Source organism: Cicer arietinum, chromosome 7 (genome assembly GCF_000331145.2).
Source record: "Cicer arietinum cultivar CDC Frontier isolate Library 1 chromosome 7, Cicar.CDCFrontier_v2.0, whole genome shotgun sequence".
NCBI classification, from domain to species: Eukaryota; Viridiplantae; Streptophyta; class Magnoliopsida; order Fabales; family Fabaceae; genus Cicer; species Cicer arietinum.
Genome location: NC_021166.2, coordinates 7203889 through 7230713, shown reverse-complemented (window position 1 = coordinate 7230713; position 26825 = coordinate 7203889). Strand labels below are relative to the sequence as shown.

Genomic DNA, 26825 nt, shown 5'->3' with positions numbered 1-26825 from the left:
TACGAAATTACATAATAGCCCCTTTCTTTGTTCTTCTGATTTCCCCTTCTGTTCCTTCGTTTGTTGAGCGCCTTTGTCTTCTTCTTCTTCTGAACTCTGGTACGCAAATTTCATCTCTCGATTCATTCTTTCATTTTATCCTCTGATCTACACTGTACTTTCATGCTACACAAAACTCGTATTTCAAATTATTTTTTCAATTAATTTTTTTTTGAACTTTATGGCTTTGTTAAACCTTGTGAGATCGAAGTTCGCAAATAATAAACAAAAAACTCGTGTTTTCTGCATTTATCGCCGTTGAATTAAAGGTTTTCGTTATTTTCAGTTTTTTTATTTAATTTTTAAATTATCGAGGGTTGGATGCAATGATGCGTCGATTTCGTTGTGAATTTCGACGCATTGGAGTTGTGAATTTTCGTTTTGGATTGCAATGTTTGTTATTTTTTTCCCTTAATTTGGGGATTTTTTTTTTTTTTTTTTGCTTTTTGTTGTTTTGTGGTGTTTTCTAGATTCGGAGTCAGATCTGCACCTGTTTTTTTCAGCTAAGTTATTGTTATTTATTTACTTTTGGTTCGTTGATTACTTTTTTGTTCTAGAATTTTGCTGTGGAAACGTGAGGAAATAAACTTGCCATTTTAGATTAAGTGGAATTTATAAACTCCGAACCTTTGTTACTTCGAGTAAATATTCATATGATTATAAGATTGGAAAAAAAAATATTAATGATTGTGAACTCTTAGGTGTGTTCTTCATGGAAATTGAGGTTCACTAGTTGAATTGAAGTTATTATTAATCAGGAGTTCTATAAATTTGATTTTTGTTTTTGTAAAAAAAAATTCTATGGATCTGTTCTGAAAATTGAAGTTATTCTTTTTTACATATTACTAGTATTAAAATCAAGTTTGCCTTTTGTACCCAAAAAAAAATTTCAAGTTCGCCTTTATTTTACCCTTTCTCTCATGCATTTCCCTTTATTTGTTATCACTCTCTTGTGTTTGTGATATAAAAGGTTATTATTGTTTGTTATTAGGGTGGAATTCACCATAGTTATGTTTCCTGTTGGTGCATTTTTAATAGGACTTGGCATTTTCATTTATAGTTTGTAAATTTGCCTATCTTTTTCCCTTCACCATTCTTTGGACGGTGGGAAAGATAGCATGTATTTTTTTAACCTGCTTCAATTTAACATGCAGCTGCTGTAAAAAATAGAAATTCATTATGGTGGCCACTGCTGCTACTTCTTCATTTTTCCCTGTTACTTCGTCCTTGCCAGACTCTGGTGGCAACAAACATGGTGGTGGGAATGCGAACCTTGGTGGCCTTAAATCTAAACAGGCTTCGTCTGGTGGCTTGCAAGTGAAGGCAAATGCCCATGCCCCTCCAAAAATTAATGGAACTGCAGTTTCTACATCTGTAGAAAAGTTGAAGCACGAGGATATTTTGCCTTCGTCTTCGCATTCCCCTAGGACTTTTATCAACCAGTTACCTGACTGGAGCATGCTTCTTGCTGCTATCACAACAATTTTCTTGGCAGCAGAAAAGCAATGGATGATGCTTGATTGGAAGCCAAGGCGATCTGATATGTCTGACATGCTTATTGACCCCTTTGGTATAGGCAAAATTGTTCAGGATGGTCTTGTGTTCAGTGAGAACTTTTCAATTAGATCATATGAAATTGGTGCGGATCGAACAGCGTCTATAGACACAATAATGAATCATTTGCAGGTATATAACTGAATCTGTATCTATTTAATTTAGGAAATCAAAAGTTGGATTGGCTTGTTTATTTACTCACTGCGCAGAACTGAAATTCATATACCAGTAAAAGCAGCCTCATAATACTTTTCCTACAAGATATATCAATTATTTGTTTGACAACAGGAAACTGCACTAAATCATGTTAAGACTGCTGGGCTTCTTGGCGATGGCTTTGGTTCTACGCATGAAATGTGCAAAAAGAACTTGATATGGGTAGTTACACGGATGCAGGTTGTTGTTGATCGTTATCCTGTGTGGTAAGTCACCCAGAGTCACCAGTTATATTTGCAATTTGCATGTCTGTCCATCTTAGACTGCCGTTTCTCTGTTAGTTGTACCAATCTTTATAAGGAATGATAACTCTAAATGTCTCGTGATAATATTGACCCTTCTGCATTTCTTATGTGGAGTATTGTGAATATTCTGAATCTGATCTTCTGACATTTAGTGTCCATATTTTTTTTTTCAGGGGAGATGTTGTTCAAGTAGAAACTTGGGTTTCTGCATCGGGAAAGAATGGTATGCGTCGTGATTGGCTTTTACGGGACTACAACACTGGTGAAATATTGACGAGAGCCTCTAGGTAGAGATAATTGTCTGGAGTTCTTCATCCTCTTCCTTCTGCTGCCATCAATAAACTTGTGCGAAAAAGTTTTCTGAATGTGCATGACTGATAATTAGACAATTTTTTTGAATCTTTCTCACTTTTATGAAGTCACGAGAACAATTCTTTTTTCTAAACACACATTTATCAAAACTGAATTTTGAGGAATACATTTTGCATCTATTTTAGTTAAAGGCAATGAACTACATATCTAAGTCTGGAAAACCTCTAGAACAACTTGTATCTTCTCAGTTCATTGCTAAGTATAAGATTTGTGCATATAAATCACACTGACTTAGTAATTAGTAACATCTAAGCATTTTCTGATCTGTTGATGGTGGTTCTGGTGATCTACAGTGTTTGGGTCATGATGAATAAAATTACCAGAAAGCTGTCCAAAATTCCAGAAGAAGTCAGAGGGGAGATAGGATCTTATTTTGTAGAATCTGCTCCGATTCTGGAAGAGGATGAGAGAAAACTAACTAAACTTGATGACAATACAGCGGATTATATCCGCTCAGGTTTAAGTGTATGCCCACTGTTTGTTGTTTTTGCTATCATCAATTTATTTTCTCAACTTACCCCAGATGCGTTTCCTAATTAAATTACATATTTTGTCTGTATTTTCAGCCTAGATGGAGCGACCTTGATGTCAATCAGCATGTTAACAATGTGAAGTACATTGGCTGGATTCTGGAGGTAGTTTTCTGTTCTTGTAGTCTTATCAAATCCAATTATTGTTTTCTCTTTTCTGTCTTTCTTCGTGGGCACATATCTCGTGCCACTAATTAGGACTTTACTAATCATAAATGTGAGAAACCAAATCAAAATTCTTGGTGGATTTATTAGTGGGAATCATCATTTGACTAAAATAAGGTCCTCTGTGCGCTGAATAATGATACTCATTACGAACCTCACAAAAGGACCTACTCTTTAGTCTGTTGGGTATATGAAAGTCGATCCCATCAACTATCAGCAAAATAAGGGCTAGCTCTTGGGAGCGAACGTAGGTACTCCAGTATCATTACTGGGCTGATGAAAATTATTCATATATAAGTTGAAGTCTTAGATGAAGTTTTTTTAATCAAGCCAATCTTAGATCTCCTGAAATCTAAGACGAAGTATTTGTATTATCTGTAGTGGTTAATGGCATTTGATGGCTCATAGGTATTGATTTGTGAGCAAGTGAGGAACAAAATGTAGTGGGCTTTAAAAATGAAATGTGATATGACTTGGTGGTAATAAATAAATAATATACAGTACATAGCAAAACATAGAAAATTAAACAACACAATGCGATGTATGATAATTTGTAAATCACTTATATTTTCCTAAAACTAATTAGCATATGTTGGTGGTAATAAATTAATAATATGCGGTATTTAGGACAACACAGAAAATTAAACCAGAGGGTGTGATGTTTGATCTTTTGTAAATCACTTAAATTTCCTCCTAACTAATTAGTATATGTTAATTCTTGGAGATAAAACGCCAGACATTGTTTAGCTTGTTATGCGTTCAGTTAATTAGATCAGGACTCTTAACCAATGTGGTTATGCTTTGATTGTTGCAGAGTGCTCCACAGGCAATCTTGGAGAGTCACGAGCTTTGTGCTATAAATTTGGAGTATAGGAGGGAGTGTGGCAAGGACAGTGTTCTCCAATCCCTGACTGCAGTTTCTGATGCTGGTGTTGGCAATCTAGCTCACAGCGGGCACATTGAGTGCAAGCATTTGCTTCGACTCGAAGATGGTGCTGAAATTGTGAGAGGTAGGACTAAGTGGAGGCCCAAACCTGTGAACAACTTTGATATTGTGAATCATGTTCCAGCAGAAAGCCCCTAAGGTTTTGAACGGTTCATGGTTGGAGTTGCAACAGTCTCCTTCCTATGGTTAAACTGGTTGAAACCTCTGGATAGTTTTGCTTGTGTTTGTCCAATCCACATGTCTTTAAATATACCTTCTAATTTGTGTTGCTTTGGTGGGTAAGTGGGGAAAGTACCATAAATCTCATTCTCATTGTAATTAGCTCCTGCTCTACTCTATCTCTCTCTGCTTCTCCAAATTTCATTTCTTTTCTGGGTTGCTTTACTGCTAGGCTGTCTGTCTTCAATATTTAGTTGCTTGATTAAAATGGGTAGGCATGTATATTATTATCATTATTATTTTATTATTATTATTATGATTATTATTATTATTTTCTCTAGGCCCTTCTAAAGATGCAATTTCCTTGTCAACACAGCACAATAATTATTAGCCTGTAGGCAAAAATGGTTTTTCTGTCTAATACAACTGTGATTATATGCTCCAGCTTGTATGTATGCTAGCGTCCCACATGGGAACTATTAGGTACACAAAATTCCTTCTTCTTTAAGTATGTTATTTAATAAATACCTATTTATCTTTAAATGGGTGTGTCTCGGATGTGTGGGGGCCTGTACATGTGCGACCATGGGTTTTTGTTTGGATCCCATGATTGGGCTCGACACTCGTATCTTTTGGAGCCTTAAAAAAGTTTTAAGGTTGAATTTTTTTTTGCCGTTTGGTACATGAATAATAGTAACGTGTTGAGATCATTTTTTATTTTTCGATCGAAAAGGTCAATTTTTATTTGTCTCTTTTAAAAATGAGGGTTGTATTTTAGATGAGGAAAAAGTGCAAGTAATAATAACCTTTAATCTAAATAATTAGATTAGGTAGGTTTTAACCATTACAGTATATTATATTGAGAAAACAAGGATATGCATATTTTCAATTGCTGAATTTGAAGGATATGGATAGTTTCTTTTAATCAACGTATTTCTGTATTTTATTTTAGAGGTGCCAAATTCCTTCCGGTTGACTTATCTTCACATATTTGAGAATAACTTTTTTTTCCCCTCCAAACTTAAATACTATACGGCACTATTGTGGAGCTTTGATGGCACAAGTCTCTTTTGGGCTGTCTTGAATTATAGTCACGATTGACATTTTTTGTATTTTGGTTTATTTTATCAAATTATTATCCCAGGTATTGCATTGTGAATGTGTTTGTATTTTTATTTTTTTTATAATATTTTTTGTGTGTTTTAAAATAAGAACATTTTTTTTTAATTATTGTCATTTAGATGTTTCTAATCTGTATATTTAAATAAGAGTATTAGAGTACAAATTATAATTATGTTATATATTATCAAATCAGATGGTACAAGAAACGATATATTTTTAATTGGATTTAGATTCTCTCATTTTATTATTTCTTTTTTTATTATGTTATGAGAGAAAGATAGACCTACAAATATTTTTTTACGTAAAATTTACAAATATTATTTTTGTGTTGTTATATCTCTATCTTTCTAAACTTAAGGGAGAAAATGAGAGAATAGAAGGAGAGAATCAAAACCCCTACTAGTTACCAAACATAAGTTGGTTCAAATAAAAGATGTGTTATGTTTATTCTATTCTTTGTAGCATGTGTGTGTCACTCATTGTATACAACACTATTATAAGGATCGAAATGAAACCATAGAAAAAACAAAATTCAACTTAAGTGTAATTCAAATGAAGTGTGTACAAAGTTTATAAATCGCTTTTATAAAATTTACAGGCTCTGTTTTCTGAGCCCACCACTTATCTGAATGACTTTGGTTATTATAAAATATAGTAATTCCAACATCCAAAATAGTCCAAAAGGAAAAATAATAATTCTTGTAGCAAATGAATGAATAAAAATATATATATAAAAAAAAAAAACAACCATTTGTGTGTATTTTTGTTTGAGAGTGTGCAGAACACTGAATTTCAGAAATCAGAACTTTATGTCAACAGCTGAGTTCGAAAGGGGAAAAATAAAAGAAAAAGGAAGATAGCCGCGGGTGAGTGGCTCCTTCAAAAAGGAAAAGTGATTATTTTAGTGTGAGCAGTGAGCGTTGAGAGGCAGTAAATAAATTTCGCTTTCAAAGGTTACTCTGATATCTGGATTCTCTGGATCGTCATATCTTATTTCTCATTTGAAAATAATTATATTTATATATATAAAAGCAATCAATCACTTGCAGTAGACACGAGTTGCAGGTTCAAAATTACATGTGGCTTTTCATCCACCGCAAATATTAATTTGGGGCTATTTTTTTACAATACCCTTTTCATTCCAATATCCACCTTTTTTTCGTTAAATTATATATATAAATTAATTATTATAATATATAAAAAATAAATAAATAGAAATTTTTAATTATAATATATAAAAAATAAATAAATAGAAATTAATTATTATAATATATTTTTAATTTTTTTTTATAATCAAAATAGAATATAAAGAAAAATATTAGAGTACTTCAACCCATTATAAAGGATGAGTTAATCACTTTGAAGACAAACATAATTTTCATGAACAAAATAAATAAAGGAATTTCATGTTGGTAATGTAATGTTGTTTGAGCACAATTAACCTTAAGCATGCATGGCACCAATGCTAGCTACTACACCGCTCTCTAAGCTCTCTTTGGTGGAAGTTATTCATCTCCTTCAAATCTTTATATATAAAAGTGAACCATATGTTGGGAATTATAAAAAAACAATATATTAATTTAATTAATTTATGAGCTATTTTTTTTTTACCAAATTATATAATATTCTTCAAAATAGTAAATCCATTTAATAATAATTGTGGAGAAATGAATTTGATTTGTAGTACAAATAGTTGGTATGAAAAAAGTTGAAGATACCACTTTTGAATGTTATATTTTATATTTATTTTCTTAATCAATTCCTTTAGGATACTCAGTAGTATTTTCTTTATATTTAAGTCATCTTTGTAGTTTATTCAACAAATTCACCTAAATTAATTATTAAACATCTTTAATATGCATATATTTTTTACTTTCAATATGAAAATATTAAAATTAAATTATTGGATTGAATTTATTTATAATGTTACATATAGTAGGGCGTCTTTCAAAATTTTGATGTAATGTGCGAAGTTTAAATTTGATGTCCTGTTTTATTTATATATATTATTTATTTTTTATCTATTTATATAAATCATGTTTTATATATATATATTCTTTAATTTTTTTTTTATATAAATCATATAACGATAATGAATTTTGTTATACTTGATGCGATATTAATTAATTTGTAATAATTATTTTATACATATTAATTTTTGTTATCATATTATTAAGATACTAATAATGAATTTCATTATGGATGATACGACTGATATCATTTCGAATGACTATATCTCGTTAAGTAATCATCTCAATAAGAGAGAGATAGTTTGTTTTAGGCTAAATTACATTTGTGGTCCTTTAACTTAATCTCAGGTAACGTTTTAGTCCTTTATCTTTTTTTTTTTTCCCGATTTAGTCCTTTATTCTTAACAATATCAAATAAAGTATGAAAATATGAGTTTATTTGAAGATTTGCGTTACGAATTTGATGAAATTTGTATTATATTGAAGAATATAATTAATTTTATGAGTTTTAATTGATTTTTTTTTTTTTGAATTTTTGTATAAAAAAGGATAACATTGTTGAAATTTTAAAACATAAAATATCAAATTGTCACTTAAAATTAAAATAAAGGACCAAGTTGGGAAAAAAAAAAGATAAAGGACTAAAACGTTACCTGAGATTAAGTTAAAGGACCACAAATGTAATTTAGCCATTGTTTTATAATGATAGTAGGGACGAACAATTGTTGGTAAAAGAAATTGTTATGAAAAATAATATAATTTATTTCTTCTTTCCAAACTAAAGAGTAGCAAGAGTAGGAGAATTGATAAACATAATATTTTTATTTTCTAAGAGTTCTAATTTTAATATAAAGATAAAAAAAATGTTTATCATTTTTTTACATATTTAATCATAAGGTCAACAATTTATAAATTTAGAATATAAGATCTAAAATTAAAAAAAAAAAACATTCAACCACTCAAACGATAACATATTTTATTATGTAATTTTATATACTATATTTTTTTGTTACAAAAATAAAATCTTAATATCCTTAAAAATTTGAGGTCCAATAGAGTTGTGTACACCCTAAATATACTTAGAGCATCTCCAACGGTAGTCAAATGAGTTCGTCCGCCAACGTGTAATCACTTAACTTCCAGTTTTTTGTGAGTTTAATGTTGGAGTTGTGTCAAGATGTAATCACGGTACTGTCAGGAAGGAACGGTGCTTCATAGCAGTTACTTTTTTTTTTTTTCTATCTACTTTCACAATTTAATAATAATATAATTATAACCGCTACCTTTTATTAATTTATTAATAATAATAAATTTATCTTTTTTTTATTAATTTATAGCCGTTAACATTTTTTTAATTTATTAATAATAATAAAAATAATGTATAATAAAAATAATATATAGCTGTTAACTTCTTTTTAAATTAATTGTTTATTTTAAATTAAATTTTTATTTTAATTTTAAATTAAAATAATGTATAATAATATTAATTGGAATATTTAAATTAATATTTTAAGTTATAGTAAAATTGAATATAAATAAAATATTAATGTATAAATTAAAGTTATGGGATATAATATGGTTTTTTAAAAGTTAAACAGTAAAAAAGAAATGAGTTGATTTAGAGTGACGTGACATAGTAAAACCTATTTAAATGGATCATGTTGAGTTCACCGTTGGAGAAAAAAAAATGAGTTGCTTCAAGATGATGTGACACAGTAGACCCCATTTAATGAACCATATTGAATTTCATTCACCGTTGGAGATGCTCTTAGAGCCGATACTACATATCAGACTAGTAATTGCATCCATAATATCTATGTAATAAAGTTTTAACGCAAATAAATCATTTAAAATTAAATATAAGAACATTAAAATATAAAATCAAATGTTGCATTGGAATGTTTCATTAGCGCATACAGGCCAATCGTTGAAGTATTTATATTTAATGTTTTATTTTTATATAACTTTATTTCATAAAACAGAAAACTCATAATTAGAAAGTAAATTTAAAACAGTAAAAGAATCTTTTTTTGAAAGTTTAATTTTTTTAATAAAAGATAAATTAAATATGAATACTTAAGTATTACAAATTTAAAAATTTATATTTAATTTATAATTTGATAAAATATTTTAAATTTTTATAAAAGGAGTGTTTATAATTTCTTGCATGTGATGTAAAAAATTATTTAAAATTTTAAATAATACGTATGAATTGATTTAAAAGTAATAGAGAAAATGAAGAAGAAAAATTTTAGTAACTAAAAGTTGAAAAAAACATTTACAACGATTATAAATTATTAAACAATTTAATATAAATCAAATGTTGAGTAGTTAGATATTTATTAAGAGAGAGAAAATATTAATAACAAAAATTGAATTATGAACTTTTTACATGTAACTCATTCAGTGTTGTTAGCCAAATCCCATAACTACTTTTGAAAACTTTTCAATTTGAATTTAGTTTTTCTCATGTTTGAATTTAATATAAGAGAGTTATGTTATGATCTCACCATTAAAAACATTGAATTCTACATATATATTTTCTAAATTGAAGACCTCAATGTATTTGAATGGCTCTCATATTAAATCCTTTAAATTCTTTTGTAATACAAACTCCCAAACCTCGTTTTTCACCGTATTATTTTGATAGTTTAGACTTTAAACGAAGTGTGTTATATTTGCCCTTCACTTTGTCATATTTATTCATTGGATGATATTAAAATTTTATTTATTTTAATAAGTCTGATGATTAAAACCATAACATTAACCAACAATAGTTAGGTTTATCCTAAATGGTTAAACTTTTACAACGTATTGAATTCAGATTTGAATTTCTATTGAGAGATATTCACATTTAATATTTAATACGTCTCAAATAGGATTACCTATGATGAAGGAAATATATGACAAACTAAAAAACCCATAACATTGACACCGTAAAACATTAGAACCGAGATGCTATTGATATTATGTTATTCTGACATTTTGATGATAACAAAATAATACATAAATAAGAGAACAATTATTCATTGGTGATTGCTTTAAGCGTGCACATAATATCTTTCAATAAAGCAGAGTTCGAAGAAACAAAAATTATTTGATGGTGTCATGATTTAAGGAGTTCAGTGTGATCTCAGTATTGAAGATCATAAGATAGTTGGTTCAATAAAAAAACTGAGATACTAACTACACTTTTAACTACGACATCTGAAGATGACGTCAGTTGGTAAATATCTGAGATGATAGAAGTTCTTAAAAGTAATTCAAAGTGGTACATATTCCAACAATAAAGGTAAATATTTGATAAAGATATAACTTGACAAGAAAGCTCGTACAATGACATATTAAAAAGTATACGTCATTATTGAAGTTGTACTTCTACAACTCTACTAACTATATGTTAACATTTATTTTCTCTAGGGCTGTAAAAAAAACTTCAATTCAAATATTGAAGTTGATAGAACGTCCAAACATCAATGTATTGTTGGTCAGATTAACATCTAATCCACCATAACATTTAGACAAGAGTCCAATAATAGAGAAAATAAAAGAGAGAAAAAACAGAAAAATTTCAGTTGATTGTAATATATTTTTTAGAAGTCTTGAACAAGGAAAAAAAAAGATTGTAAATGTTCTCCCGCGAAGATGAAATCCTAAGCAACTTTGTATCACAACAAATACAAACTCAGTTCTTGTAAGTGGCCCAACAATAACAACAACTCTTATTGGAAAAAGATGATGTCTAGAGAGGCTAATGTCCGTTACCTCAACAATACAATTGATGAATTGTTGGGAAAACTAAGTTTAACGAGTGTTGTGCGGCTATTAAATAATACATATTATAAAGTTTAGTGAAACTAGATTAAACGATTCATATTTATGAGAATACCAGCTTGATTTTGACGTCTCGAGAGATTTAAAGAATACTTGTATTCTTTGATACGACAAATGAAATCATATTGCTTAAAAAATAGTTTAGTGGTGATATTTAATGTCTGACGAGACTTAATGAATCTTTTACAAATATCACCCTCAAATAAATACTCACCGATACTAGCAACTGATTTCATTCTTTCCATTTTAAATTGATAAGGTTGTTAACCCTGCACTTCATGAATTCGAGGATACCTTTGGTATGTGCTTTACAAATTAAATTTCCCTACCTATATGGAGTGTTAGTTTAGTTTGCCTTGCAATTTGTCTTGTGTTACTAGCATGGTTTGCCCTATGACTAAGTTTCAGAGACTACATTTTTCAATCCAAAAATAGTATTGCTCGTGGTAACTTTAATTTAATTAACAACTATATTGGACATTTCGCTCAACCTACTTAAGATAACAAGTCTTATATTCTAAACATTGTTGAAGGAGCATGTAGTTTTCATAAGTTTAATGTGGATTCTAAGGTGGTAGTTGCGCATTCCCAATGGAACCCTTTAGTTAGTCAGCAAACTATGCAATGTGTATGAACTTGAACTATACCACATTCTCACGTCAAAAAGAAAAACTATATATCGAGAGAAGAAAAAAAAAATATACTAAATTCAATTCCTAGTAAAAAAAGACAATAAATTAGTTATTTGATTGTTATGCTAAACCTATACAATTTTTTCAGAGTAATCAATTGTTTGAGTTCATGACAGTGTAGCGTATTATCAACTTGATCTCGGACTCAATTAAAAAATTTAATTAATATTTGAATTCAAACTAATTTAGTTTTTGACGTTATATTGATAAAAAACTGTTTTGACTATAAATTATATCTTTCAAGAACTATTACGACAGTAAATTATATACTTTAAAGATTATTTTAATGATTTAATAACTAATTTAAATTTTTAATTGAGTCGTTAACTAAAATGACAATATTTTATATTTTAAAAAATTAAAATTGTAATTTAACTAAAAGAAATTATGCTAAAAGTACATTACAACTAGACTTTAAAAAGAGTACATAAACTTTGTTATATGATGTAACTTACATCCATAATCATGCTTACGAACTAAATCAATCGTACATTCATCATTAAATTAGAAATCAATCCTACACATTCCTATAAAATATTTAGCAATTTTTTTTAATATTTTTTATTTATTTTTTAAATATCTTACATAATCACTATTGTTAATAATGAAAAGAGGAAGAAGAAAAACAACCACTCTAGCGTTTCATAACATATAATGAACCAAAACTGAAGTTAATAGAGTTACAATGAATATATATATATATATATATAAAAGAATAGAATTGTCTAAAATACCCTTACTACTAATATATAATAATATTATGTAACATCTCTCTTCAAACTCACGATGCATTAATATGGAGTATCGAGAGTTTGTCTGCTAAAAAACGGAAACGTTTAATGTAATGCATCTTTGTAAACAAATCAGCAATCTGTAAAGAAGAAAAAACAAACGGTAGAGTAATAGTTCCATGCTGAAGATGATGACGAGTAAAATGACAAGCAATCTCAAATGACTATACATAACTAAAACTAGAGCCAATGGTAGAAGGAGTAAAAGCAACAACATTGGACGATGACCCCCTAAAATTCTTCTTATGTGTTCTCCCCAATTTCGGACAATGTGCTTGAAGAGAATCATCCTTAGCATCAGCCATAACAAATAATGACAGGAAAATACGACAAACACAATCACTGAGACAAAATAAATTAGGGATAATCTGGTGTTGTGCGAGCCCGATTTCTCCCCCTACAGACGTCTTTTCGCCGATCGGATCGTTGAAGACGAAGACCTGAATGTTGCGAACCTGCTGTCCAAAAATCAGCCCGATCCAACGGTTAACGAATGCGCTGTTTTTGTGAGTCTGATTTAACAAAATCGAGAATAGGGTTACTCTTCTTTTTTCTCTTTTGGTGGTTGTCTTTTCTATCAAAATAATCTCTCTTCTTTATAGTAGATCACAAAATCAACCAAAGCTCTGATACCATGTTAACAATGAAAAGAGGAAGAAGAGAAACAACCACTCTAGGGTTACACTGAGTATATATATAGGGTTACACTGAGTATATATATAAAAGAATAAAATTGTCTAAAATATCCTTATTACTAATATATAATAATATTATCTAACAACTATATTTTTTTATCGAATTTAATTTATATATATTATCAATATAAAATATTTTTATATTTTTAATTATAATTTTTAAACTGTCAGGTTGAATTTTTTCATAACTATTTTTAAGATTAAATAGATAATTGACTATAACATAGCAACAATGTAAAAAATTATATAATGACACTAAATAAGAAGTTAAATTATTTTTATTTGTTTATTACAGTGATATATTTCTGATACCTAAAGCATAAAAATGTCAGAAGATAATTTTCCTTGGTGACATCTTTTACCGCATTTTATTATTTACCTTCCTTTCTTTCATTTGATTTTTTCTCTTTTTGTATATTGCGGATTTGCGGTGATTTTATCCATCACTTTTTTGTGATTCTCTCAATTTTGTTCTCTTTCCCACATTCATTCATTCATTCAACTCTCCTCCCTCTCTGTCACTCACTCACTTCTTACTCTCAAAATTCCTATAATCTAGCCTCGAAATTTGCCAATATGAAATTCCACCATTTTCACTTTACGTAATGCATAACCACTATCAACCTTTTTGCCCGGACCAAAACAAGTAGAAACAAAATAAAAAACTACAAAACCAAAACTCTAAAAATTAAATAGATATATATTATACACCGCTTAAATATTAATTGTAAGAACATTTAACCTATTGAAAATTTTAAAATAGAAAAAACATTATTTGTAAATAAAAATATAAAAATTGAGTAAAGTGTTGGTGGTTTAATGATATCTTTAACGCGGGTTTGTACGATGTTCTTCAAATTTTTTAAAAATGCCTAATTTACAAGTTTACATGGTAGATAATCACAAATATTAGTAGATTATGAAATAATCGTATCATTGTATATATAATTTTTTTTCTATAAAATTAATAATTCTAAAAAAGGTTTCATTCTTTTAATTTACTAATAGTCAAAGATGGTTAAATAGACATAATGAAAAGGAAAAAAATTACATCGATAAATTTATTAGAAAATTATAAAACTTATCATAAATTCTTAAGAGGTAAGGTAAAGTCTATCTACGCTACCCATAGTAATTTGAATCATTAAAAATATTTTTAGCGAATATAAATAATCTCATGTTTGAATTTAACATATTTTTAAAAAATTAATGTTTGAGCGTAATATGAAAGAGCTATATTATTGATTTTGCTATTAAAATACATTAAAATCTGCAACTTAAAAATATTTAAAGAATCTAAAGTATTTTAATGGTAAAACCATCAAAATAACCTTCTAATGTTAAATTCAAATATGAGAAGATTAAAATTCATTCTTAAGAGTGTAAACAAAATAGAAGATTAAGCCTATATTTGAATTTAGAAATAATTTGATAAAATTAAAGTGATATAAATTATAGAATATATTATAAATTTCACATTATCAAAACTGACTTATCTAAAACAAAAAACTCACGTTAAAAAATAAATTGGATAATATGACCATGATCTATCACAATTCTAAAATACCATATCCAAAGTAAAACTTTTTGACATTGATTCAGTATAATTTTTTCTTGTGTTCACAGTAAAATCGTAATTTTGGACAAAAGTTAGAGTTTAAAGTTTGTATAAAATGACGGTAACACCCTAATTTGAAGAATCTGAGAGAATGAGTGAGATAAATGTGAAGTTGGGTTGGGTGGTGATTGGACTGTTATTGTTGTGTTGTACCTATGGTTGTGTTTGTGAGTAACATTAACATTTAACATTAAAAACATAATAACATGTCCCATCGTTTATTCTCTTGAATCGAGGAAGCAAACTTTGTGATAAGCATTCAACTAAATTCAATTGATGTTAATGGAGGGATCCATTGTGATGATGATGATTCACGAAAATGCTCAAATCTAAACACCATTTTCTCTCTCTCTCTCTCTCTCTCTCTCTCTCTCTCTCTCTCTCTCTCTCTCTCTCTCTCTCTCTCTCTCTCTCTCTCTCTCTCTCTCTCTCTCTCTCTTATTCTTTCTTTCTTTCTGCACTTCACTTCACTTCACCACCAAACAAAACAACAATACAAACCCCACCACCCTCTTCTTCATTTTTCTTCTAACCGCTAAAGTTTGAAACTTTCTTTGACTACTTATCTCTCTCTCTGAAGTGGGTTTTGCTTTTGTTTCACAGAAATCAGGTTGGTCTTATCTCTTTCTTCTCACTCTCACTTTCTCTCTCTTAATTCTTCTTCTTAAAGATACTAATTTTGGTGATGTTCCTCTTTTCAACTAACCTTGGATTTTAACTTAATAATTGTTATATAGTAAACTTTTTTATTTTATAGCTGGTAAGGATCTTGTGAACTACAATATCTTTAATTGTTCTTCAAGTGGTTGAGCTTGCTTTTTTTTTTTTTATATATCTTTTCTTCTATCTATCTATAGACCCAGATCTTGATGTTTTCCACCCATTATTGCTGCTTCTGTAAAGTTTCCAAATTTGTGCTGGTTATTATTAACTTGTTAATTTCTTGTTTGAACCATGTGGTTTATTTTTATCTTATTTCTTTCTATTTTTTGCTTCTCCATTTTTCTCTAGATTGAGTATCTTCAATTGTTGTTTGTGGTTGAAAAATTAGCAAGATTCATCCAAATGTGCTCAATTCTGTCATCTCTATTGGAACCAAATTGTTAAACATTTGTTAGATCTGACTAGAATTTTGTACTTAGTGTTCTCAAAACATATCCTCAAATACCATTTTTCAAACATATCCTCAATCTCAATTTCTTTGACACACATCCTTGTGCAAAGATTAGTGTATTTTTTGGCTTGATCTTGCATCACTCTTATTATGCTTCTGAGTCAATTCTTCTGTCTTGGAAAAGATATATATATATATATATATATATTTTATTTTTTATTTTTAATGTCATTCTTTAGTTCTCTTAAGTCTTATGCTTGCCCCTTTTGCTGTTGAATGGTTATTACTTGAATTAACTTGGGCTTATTTTATGTTTCACTGGTAAATCAACTTAATGAGTCACTTAAGATTTATCCTATTAACTGACCATGTTAATTTGGATGCAGGTGTTTTCAATTAGGCTTGTAGCATTGCCACAATGATAAAGCAAATTCTTAGCAAATTACCTAAGAAGTTGCCAAAATCTGACTCATCAGATTCTGCAAGGAGTGATTCGGGCAATAGTACTACTACTTTTGGAAATGTATTTCAGTGTACAAATGTTGGAAGCACCATTTCAAGCAAATTAAATGTTGTGAAAAGGGTATCTTCTGTTGTTTTTCCTGCAAGCATGAGTGCTGGTGTGGAAGCAGTTGACCCTTCTCTATCATTCAAAGATGTTTCAAACACACAGAAGCAAAACCTTTTTATCAGTAAGTTGAATCTTTGCTGCAAAGTTTATGACATGAGTGATCCTGATAAGAACTGTACTGAGCAAGACGTTAAACGACAAACATTGTTGGACCTCGTCGATTTCGTTTCTTCTGGTTCAGTAAAGTTTACAGAACCAGCAATCGCCGCGTTGTGTAAAATGTGTTCGACCAATTTGTTCAGGGTTTTCCCACCTAAGTTTCGTTCGAGTACTAGTGGTGGCGAAACCGAAGATGATGAACCTATGTTTGATCCTGCTTGGTCTCACCTGCAAGTTGTATATGATCTACTCCTTCAGTTCATCAATTACAACTCTCTTGACGTGAAGCTTGCAAAAGCACATGTAGATCATGGTTTTATTTTAAGATTACTTGAACTTTTTGATTCTGAGGACCCTAGAGAAAGAGATTGCTTGAAAACAGTTCTGCATAGAATCTATGGGAAATTCATGGTTCATAGGCCTTTTATAAGGAAATCTGTTAGCAATATCATCTACCGGTTTGTTTTTGAGACTGAGCGGCATAACGGAATTGCCGAGCTATTGGAGATTTTTGGTAGTGTTATTAGTGGATTTGCCTTGCCATTGAAGGAAGAACACAAAATATTTTTGTGGAAGGCTTTGATTCCTTTGCACAAACCAAAATCTATTGGTATTTATCATCAGCAGTTAACATATTGCATTGTACAGTTCATAGATAAGGATCAAAGACTTGTTGGCTCAGTGATAAAGGGACTATTGAAGTATTGGCCAGTTACAAATAGCCAAAAGGAGCTTATGTTCATGAGTGAGTTGGAAGAGGTTTTGGAAATGACTAGCATGGCTGAATTTCAGAAGATTATGGTGCTGCTGTTTCGACGATTGGCTTGCTGCCTTACTAGCTCTCATTACCAGGTTGTTTTTTCTAAGCCCGTCATTGATTAACCAATCTGCTTGTGTCTGATTCTAAATTACATCTTTGTACATGATTCGTGCACAAGGATGCAATTTAGAATTAGACATAAAAGCAGATGGTTTCGTGCATGATTAAAAGAATACACATTTAAATCCGAAGGATTCGTGCTTACACTTAAACAATAAATGGTTTTTTTTAATGTAATTAGTTATAGCATCTTTGTTCGTTGAACCGAAGTTTGTAGACTTAGATGAATCTTGCAGAGTTCTTCAAATGTCTAAGCATTTCAGATGCTGACATTGATACCTTGCTATTTATAGTCACTATATGGCTTATATTCATGTGTTTATTATTATTCAGGTGGCGGAACGAGCTCATTTGCTATGGAACAACGAGCACATCCTTAATCTCATAACGCAAAACCGACAAGTGATTCTGCCTCTCGTATTCTCCGCACTTGTACATAACTCCCAGAATCACTGGAATCAAGCAGTGCTGAACCTGACTCAGAACATAAGGAAGATGCTATCTCAGATGGACGAGGATCTAGTACTCGCCTGCCAACGCAGGATCGAAGAGGAAGATTCGAAGTCAAATGATGTAGCCGAGAGGCGAAGAATAACATGGGAACGCCTAGAAGAAGCTGCTTCCAACGTCCAATCTGTCAGTGGCGCCGGCGATATTTTAGTCCCAGTAAAATCTGCTGCTGCTACATGCTCTGTGGCTTGCTAATTGAATTGCATTTGAGTAATGTTTTGAATGATGTAAGGGGTTCTAATTTACATAGTGGTATTTGTGTTTCTTCAGTTTTTAAGATGCCATTGCCAATAGGGTATGCATAGCATATCATTTAGCACACCTTCAAATTGTGTTGTTTAGGGATTTGAATTGACTGCAATCACGGTTCCGCGCATTCATGCAGTTAGCACATATCAGACGGTCCAAATTTCAATGCAATTTTTTTATTTTGTTTTAAATCTAAATTATCAAGCTTATAATTTGGACCATTCCATCTTGATTCATCTAATAGTCACTGATATGCTGACTGTGTGAATGCATAAGAATTGTGAATGCGGACAATGTTGAGTAGGTGATTATGTGTCGGTGACTCATTCGTGCATGCAATTATATGCAGTGTCAGCAAGACCCTGTAACCTTTCACCTTTTGTTCAGTTTTTCTTACCTCATGGCCCACACTTTTGCCTCTTTACACTGCCAATATAAAAGAGTGTGTACCTGAATGGGGTGTCATTGCTAGTATGCTACTACATTCATTGGCTACTATACTAGTATATGCTATGTGGATCTTTATGCTATGTGGATCTAAATGCCAACTGAGATTTTACTTGTAATGTTCATTCCTTGTCTATTTTACTATACCTACTGCTCTACTCATCTTAGACTTTGGATCTTCACTCCGGATTTTCAGGTTGGTAAAACAAATAGTAAAAGAAGGAGCAGTTATTTGGTTCAAGGGAAAGTCTCTCATAATTTCACTTTAGCTTTTCTTTCAAATAAGAAAAACAATTCAAATTGCATACTAAGTTTATTGTTTTTTTTTTAATCTTTGGACGGTTTCATCTATCCAAAATATTTTTAGCGTGTTTCAAAATTAATTTTAAATAAATTGATTTTGGTTAAAATTAGTTAAAATTGACACATGCATACGTAAGTTAAATAATAAATTTTAAAGTAAAAATTAATACTTTTCTACATAGTTAAAATTATGATACTTTATGGTAATTTTATCAATTTTACTTTAAATCAAACATACATTAAATCTTAAATTATAGTTAGAATCAGTTTTGTCTCACCGAATCAACTTGACCATAACTATCTCTATCATACACATAATAATAATAATAATGAAAACCATGATTAAGTCGTAGTTTTGTTTTTATTATATTTTCCATCAGTTTTCTAAAGTCCAAGTAACCCTCCATTCGATATGGGAAAGAAACAAAAAAGAAAATTAGTGGAATGGTAGAGAAGAAAATTAGTTGATAAGAAAAATATATGCACGTTGAAAAAAAAAATTAATTGACCTCTAACCTAACCACAAATATATACCTGCATCAACATAGCAAATAAGTTGCAAGAAAATAGAAAAACTTACTTTCAGATTAATTTTCATTAATATAGTTATTAAGTTATTTGTAGCTTCTTCACCCTTTATTCCTAAGAAAAAATGGATTCACCTCCTAGGTACCAAGAGATAAGTTATGTGGAACATGTTCACAAACGCCAAGAAGAAAAAGGATGCATTTATGCTTGGTTTGTATAGTTAGCAATTAACATTGTTGCTTTTGTTGTTTGTTAACAATTTTTTGTTATTATTGTTGCTGCCACTTACCTAAGGCCCCAATATATAGATATGACTTTATTTCATCATTTTGGTCTCCTTATCCTAGACATTAATAATTTCATTTTTTCCATTAAGTTTATAATTTCTTGTTATTGTTTAAATAAAATATTAGTGTTGTATGGTGTAACAATTCTAGAAGATCATTATGTAAATTTATTTATTTATTTATTTTTTATATTTAACAATTCCACTGTTATTCCGTTCAATTGATGTAGAGAATCCGATCATTCCATCTTTAAATTCCTCGCTAATTACCAAGTTTTTATAGTAATTTTTTGTGAATGGTCAATTTCATTTTACCTTATATTATATTTATTGGTTGGTGGGGATTTTCCAATTAATTTTTTGTTATTTGCAGCTTGTTTACCTTATTATGTTGCTGCTTCTGCTGCTATGAGACATGTGAATGTTGTTGCTGCTGCGCTCCTAGAAGAATGACTAGAATGATAAAGAAATTAATAAAATCAGTTTTATAATCCAAATTTAATAATGATTTTTCTATGTTAATTTCTATGTAATAATTAGAAATAAAATAAAGATGCAACTTTTCTAGTATGTTACTTTTGACTTTGCCTTTGATTTTTTTTGTAAATATACTTTATGCTTAAGGAAGCATAGGCCTAACTTGGCCCCCTTTTTTCATCTTGAAATATTTTTACTTAGTGTGAATTACTATGGTGATAATAATTAATTAAGAGTGAAATGAACAATAAACATGAGACATTTGTTGTACCTTTTTTGTGTTGTGTCGGCAAAAGGTGAGCTGATTTTTGTGCAGGCGGATGAATTGGAGCCCTCTGTTTTCTTTAAAAAAAATCTCATTGTTCTTTTTCATAATATCTTCAAGTGTGCTTGAATTGGTGTTTGGGAGCATCCAATCTTTCTTTAGTGCTTCCAAAACATAATTTTTCTTTTGGTCTATAACATAATTTTACTTCCAACTAAAAGTGACATAAAAATTATTTAGTAGAGAATTTGATCCACCGTAGCTACTTCTTATAAAAAAAAAACACTTTTTTATAACTCATTCAAAAGAAAGTTTTCAATATCAACCAAAACAGTTTAGCGGGCCTACGGGCATCCCTTCAAAGCAGAGAAAAAAAGGTTAACCAAAACATGTGTTTGACATGAGAGTAAATTGCATACATGGTTAGTATAATTTTTTTTTTACATCAAATATTTATTTGTTTAAATATTGTAGAAACAAATATAGTAAAATGACACTTTAATTTGATTTGACTGAATGTATTGAATGTATATGTAAAAATATATTTACACATAAAAATTAATCTCAAGAGTATTGTTGTTGGAGCATATTCCATCTATAATCAAATATAAATAAAAATGACAATTGAAAGATTGATATATCTAATTAATATTTAATCTAGATATATCAAATTTTTAACTACTATTTTTATTTATATATCATTTAAGAGGAATTAGTCTATTATAACTACAAGTGTACAACCTATGGTCAAAGTTCAAATTTTAAGTTACTGAGAGTAGCACGAATAAATAACATTTTAACACAGGGCTAGTACAGCCCACGGCCAAGTTTGAAACTGCAATTTAGGAACTTAGGGCAATAAAATAAAGAAGGAAAGAGACAGAAGTATACATTTTCCATCGAGTATTGAACTAAAGATATATTCTGTCAAGAAAAGTGTGTATTAAAATAGACCCAAAAAAAAAGTATATATTAATATAGCTCTTTATTATAGTTAAAGAAAGATTTCACCAGCTTAAACGCGTTTTCTTACCATTTCTCTAATGAAAAAATAAAATAAAAATGATAATCAATTGGAGACATGCACTGTCCTTTTTGTGTTTTAGCTCAATCGTCAACAATGTGGAACTAGCTGTTCAAACTTGAAACACATAATAAGAAGTATAGGACCCATTGGAGGCAGATCATTCAGACGAATCCCTGCAGTTTTGTCTCAACGATGTCATACAATGAGCATGATATAGTGTTGTGGCCCAGCCCTTCGTTTTTGTCAAGTGTTGTTCAAATGAGTGATCTATATTAATTTTAGGATAATTATTTCATCTGAAGCTTCATGGAATCACATTTTTAGTGTATTTGAGATAATTTATTCAATGCTTATTATTTAGAATTATATCTTATAATACAAGCATTCTCATATAACTGTTCGAAAAGACAGTACAATGAAAATTCATTAGCTCAATCAAAGCACATGGTCATTTATTCATACATCAAGATGTGCATAATTAAGTGACTAATGAATTTTAATTAAGATTGAATTACAAGATTTACTGACAACAAAATCATTTTAGGGTAGCACAACACTTTTTGGGATTGACCATAGTGATATATCCCAAAAATGCCATGCATCATAATCCTCTTCATGTTTCTGTTAACAAGAAGAAGGTATATAATATTATTATCATCCCAAAAATGTCATTCTAATGGTGGTGTAATGTACAATTCCAAAACAATTGGATTACAAATTTTGAATCCTGGAACACATTTTCTGCGACAGAACAGCTGGTTGTGACAAAATTAGAATATGTACAAACATGCGATTGAAGTTGAAATTGTGGTCAATAGTACAGACACAAAGTTTACTGCATTATTGTCAAGAATACTGAGACCTGAAATCTTTTTAATGGTTGGTCCTGGCTTTCCAACAACCTACAACATGGAATGAGGAATTTCAAGAATCAAATATGAAATATCTAATGTCATTGGATTTTGCATTGACATTTTTTCAAATGTAAATGCCAATATGAGAGAAAGGTGTATCAAAATTTAGTAATTTACCTTCTGGCGAATAGAGCAAAATCCACTAAATTGCAATGTTGCACCCAATATAGAGTCAATAATACTTCCAAAAAGTCCTGCCATGGTAGAAATCGGTATGACAAGTAGTTGCTTGAGAACTCTATCAGATCCACACGTGATTGTCGAAAATTCTAGAAGAACATATGACAGTCCAATGACACTTCCACCGGCTGCAGCTGCTAGAAGTCCCGTTTTTGTCACACCACCATTTGTACCCTTCCTCACAGGCTGATAAAACATAAAGAAAATAATTTTTAACCATATTGCCATAATCTCATAAATTTAGCGGAAATTTTTCATTTGAACTTTCTCTATTTAAAGAACCACATATGTTATAAGCCACTTGTGATAGCATGATATTTTTATATGGCAGTGTTTTGCTAAAACTAGTCTCATAGTATCAAGCACTTCATGTGAAAAGTTAATGCTTATCAACTTATTACAACACATAATCAATCACAAGAACAAAATCGGATGAATTATTTAAGGGAGGATTGGAATCTAAAATCCCCTCGTGTAGTTCAAGCTTAAAAACAAAATAAAGATTTTGTGGTTCCTAAACCAAGGAATGTTTTTGACAATGTAAAAAGACATAATTGCTAGCTCCTAATGACCTAGCCCTTTCAATGTTCCATCCCCACCGCCACAAGTTAAGAATTAACTACAAAAAATAATCACTTTTCAAAGACCCAAAACATATTCAAGCCTTGAATTCTTATCAAAATTGAACAAGGTTGATTTTTTTAAAATGACCAAGATTACTCGGAATTTAGAATTTAAATCAAACATATTAGTTGAATGTTCAAGGGATCCTTTGACAAACATTCATGAGAGCATTATTAGCAAGCCAAACATCAAACACACTGGTTGCTACTACTAAACCTAAAGCTGAGTTCAAGTTGAACTACATTAGAGAATGTGAAATATGAATACAAGAATCCAGTTTGACTAACATAGATGCTTAGAGAAAGAGAATATTCACCTTGAAGGTTGTGATTAGACGAGGCCGCTCATCACTGAGAACTCCAAGCTCTGAAGACCAAGTGTCTCCATTGCAGCACGAATAATGGCCGATAATGCCACCAATGAGAGAGGTGATCAGAGCTGAGTCTTTAGAGTTCAAGCACTTATCATTCCCTTCTGTTAATACCCATATCGCTACAACCAGAACAGAGGCAATGCCACTATTGGACAGAACTTGTATCCTGAAATAAAAAAAGTAGGGAAAATTTATTAAAGAAAAAGACCAAATGCAGGTCAATTATCTCACTATAATGTGACGGAAAAAAAAAAAACCATATGCCGATCTATTACTGATGCCAAACTAAAATCCAAATGAAAACTAATGGACTTATCATTTGTCATATCAATATCCTAGTCAAAGAATGCAACCAAACCTTATCTTTTTTATGTATATCCACAAGTCCTGCAGGGTTCAAACCAAGACCTCCCACTAGAGTACCTCTATACACACTTGATTACCAAAATCTAAGCATATCAATGTAATCAGATTTTTCGCATTCCTGTGTAACAGAGGAGATGTTATAGTACCGACCTAAGCTCAGCCTCAGGTCAACCTACCACTCAGAGGAGCTGGCCCTAGAGGAAACCGTGGCAAATGAGCAGCTCGGTGTAGAAACCTAAAAACATATCTCAAACCTTTCAAGGATAAGATCACATCTAGAAGGTAAATCTCGTCAAAGATATGCCTCGTACTCGACCTATAATCCAAGAAGTAACAAACTCTATCTTTTGAAATAGCCAACAGGGTAAGCAGCACTCGGATCATGAAGACTCCTAGAGGTACCAGCCTCTTAAAATACAGAAATCACAACTAACTAGCAATTCTATAAATATAGGGTTTGATATCTCATTCTTACTCAAAATACTTAACATATGGCTAAAACTCTTTTGTTATTGCATCTTGCTGACTTAACCATTCGAGTGTCTTTGCAGATACCCCGTATTCAAATTATTTAGTAGCTTTCTCATCCAATTGGCAAAATCTCTTATGTTCTAGACAAGAACAAGAGATGTATTAATTACTTTTTTTTGGCTCATGTACTTGTTGGCCAATGCACAAAACTTAGGTCTGAATGCAATTAATGCTTCATTTATTTAGTCACGTTTGAATTCTAATAAAGAGTGTCAATAATAACAATGATTTGGATAAAAGGCCCAAAAGCTGAAAATTGAAGTAGTAGTATAGAAAAGGGAAAGAAAGAAAGAAAAGACAAACCAGTTTCTTTGTCCACCTTGTTTGAACTCAGGATCAATTAACCGCTTCATATCTTGCCCCTTCTTTGTAAGAGTAGACGAAGTGAAAAAGAAAGCAAGTAGCATCGCCGCAAACCTTGAAATGAATAATAATACCCATAAACAGGATTAGCAAAAAGATTACAAGTTTGAGTAAATAATTAAGGAGTTAATAGTTATTAAGAACCTGAATCCAACAAAAATGTGAAGGGCCATAACAAAGAAACCAGCAAGGGCACCAGAAGTGTTGAGGGAATTTTTTCTATGAGCTCTGAATGCGATTAAGAAAGCGACGGAGATAGCAACTAAAGGTTGGAATTGAATCCACTGAGAAGAACGATCTGAGTCCATTTGAATTTGACAAATTGGGTTTGAGCTATGCTATTCGCGTTGTGGAGGAAGAGTAAAGCAACTACCACGAGGGAAATAGAACTTGATTATTGTTTCATGATCATCAAAACATATATGAATTGGTTATTAAATTGTAGTAGTAGTTGTTGTTACATTATTATTTTTATTATTATTATAAATAATAATAATATTGGCTGCATTCCTAATCCAACTACGCCACGAGGAACATGAAGAGTTATTATTCTGCTTGTTCTTAACAATAATAATTTATTATTCTGTTTTACTATTGTCCTTTAAAAAAACAGATAATTTATTTTTTAAGATCAAGCCAATGGGATTAGTTGATGCATGTATGATCTGGTTTTTGTTTTTTTTGCCGCACGTGATGAATAGATGTATGTATATTAGAATTGAGTTTTTTATTTTTTAAAGTCTATAAAACCATATACTAAGATTAAATGTCATGTATCATGTTTGTGGTCGAACTTTATAATTGTGTAAAAGTTAATTATGACTATATCGTCAAGGACCAAAAAAATATAGAATTTTTTGTTTTTTATTTTAAAACTCTTTGATTTTGTACCATCTCTTCTTTCTTTTAAATATTTCACCGTTTGAGTTAAAGAAGATCATGATAAATCTATAAAAATATTTTTTTATTCTTTTTTTTTATCATTAGAAAAATTTGTAAAATATATTTAAATTATTTTGTTTAATCTTAAAAAATTTAGTTAAATTTAAAAGTTTTGAAATGTAAATTTTAAGGTTTTTTTTTTATAAAATATCAAAAAATTGGATAAATTTGAAATAATTTTTTTACAAAAGTATTAAAAAGATGAATGTAAATTTTTTAAAATGCAATTTTTATAAAAATTTAATAAAACTTCAATAATTTTGATGAATATGAAACTTTTAAATTGTAATTTTTTTCATATTTAAAAAGAAATTTAAAAATTTAGATGAATGTGACACTTCTGAAATGTAATATTTTCGTAATTTTTTAAAAAATAAACCGAAAATTCAAATCAATACAAAACTTTTAAAATTTAATTTATTTAGATTTTTTTTTTAAATTTAAAAATTTGAAATTGTGAAAGTGTTAATAATTTAAAAAAAATTGATTATCAAATAGTAGGGATAAATTATATTTTCATATACTTTAAAAGATGAGATATAAAGATAAAGTAGTAGGTGATATATTATTCGAAGTAGAAATGGGAGTTTGAATAGAAATAAGCCCAATAGCACCAAATTTGATCAAGTTAATAGTTTTATTTTAACTGTTTTCTTTCCTACACATGACACATATTCACACTCATTTTTTTTCTCTTCAACAGATCACACAAAAAACTGAAAATAGAAAAGAGGAAATGGTGAGAGAACAAAAGAGAGGGAGAGGCTT

General features: G+C 30.1%; 3 protein-coding genes and 1 long non-coding RNA gene across 4 annotated transcripts; 3 read left to right on the top strand and 1 right to left on the bottom strand.

Moving 5' to 3' along the window:
- Positions 1-4557, top strand: LOC101502796 (palmitoyl-acyl carrier protein thioesterase, chloroplastic-like). The gene is made up of 7 exons (XM_004508506.3): positions 1-99; positions 1194-1725; positions 1882-2015; positions 2228-2341; positions 2720-2891; positions 2993-3061; positions 3936-4557. The coding sequence occupies exons 2-7, from the start codon at positions 1219-1221 to the stop codon at positions 4203-4205; spliced, it is 1266 nt and encodes a 421-aa protein (XP_004508563.1). The 5' UTR covers positions 1-99; positions 1194-1218; the 3' UTR covers positions 4206-4557.
- A 10491-nt stretch (positions 4558-15048) lies between these two features.
- On the top strand, positions 15049-19003 carry LOC101502492 (serine/threonine protein phosphatase 2A 57 kDa regulatory subunit B' kappa isoform-like). Its single transcript, XM_004508505.3, has 3 exons — positions 15049-15558; positions 16449-17644; positions 18006-19003. Exons 2-3 carry the CDS (start codon positions 16481-16483, stop codon positions 18375-18377), a joined length of 1536 nt encoding a protein of 511 aa, XP_004508562.1. The 5' UTR covers positions 15049-15558; positions 16449-16480; the 3' UTR covers positions 18378-19003.
- A 573-nt stretch (positions 19004-19576) lies between these two features.
- LOC113787811 (uncharacterized) lies at positions 19577-20652 on the top strand. Its single transcript, XR_003474328.2, has 2 exons — positions 19577-19919; positions 20369-20652. It is a non-coding gene; the product is annotated as an uncharacterized lncRNA (long non-coding RNA).
- Positions 20653-22235: 1583 nt separating this feature from the next.
- LOC101502178 (protein PGR) lies at positions 22236-25678 on the bottom strand. Its single transcript, XM_004508504.4, has 5 exons — positions 25260-25678; positions 25056-25169; positions 23799-24021; positions 22796-23044; positions 22236-22666 (listed from the first exon to the last, which is right to left on the bottom strand). Exons 1-5 carry the CDS (start codon positions 25421-25423, stop codon positions 22535-22537), a joined length of 882 nt encoding a protein of 293 aa, XP_004508561.1. The 5' UTR covers positions 25424-25678; the 3' UTR covers positions 22236-22534.
- Between the last annotated feature and the right edge of the window lie 1147 nt (positions 25679-26825).

Coding starts and splice junctions, on each gene's coding strand:
- LOC101502796 (XM_004508506.3), top strand. CDS start 1,219: ATGGTGGCCACTGCTGCTACTTCTTCATTTTTCCCTGTTACTTCGTCC. Junction 2,016..2,227: donor GTTGATCGTTATCCTGTGTG/GTAAGTCACCCA, acceptor TTTTTTTTTCAG/GGGAGATGTTGTTCAAGTAG. Junction 3,062..3,935: donor ACATTGGCTGGATTCTGGAG/GTAGTTTTCTGT, acceptor TGATTGTTGCAG/AGTGCTCCACAGGCAATCTT.
- LOC101502492 (XM_004508505.3), top strand. CDS start 16,481: ATGATAAAGCAAATTCTTAGCAAATTACCTAAGAAGTTGCCAAAATCT. Junction 17,645..18,005: donor TTACTAGCTCTCATTACCAG/GTTGTTTTTTCT, acceptor ATTATTATTCAG/GTGGCGGAACGAGCTCATTT.
- LOC101502178 (XM_004508504.4), bottom strand. CDS start 25,423: ATGGACTCAGATCGTTCTTCTCAGTGGATTCAATTCCAACCTTTAGTT. Junction 25,170..25,259: donor CACATTTTTGTTGGATTCAG/GTTCTTAATAAC, acceptor ATTCATTTCAAG/GTTTGCGGCGATGCTACTTG. Junction 24,022..25,055: donor CAAGGTGGACAAAGAAACTG/GTTTGTCTTTTC, acceptor TTTTTATTTCAG/GATACAAGTTCTGTCCAATA.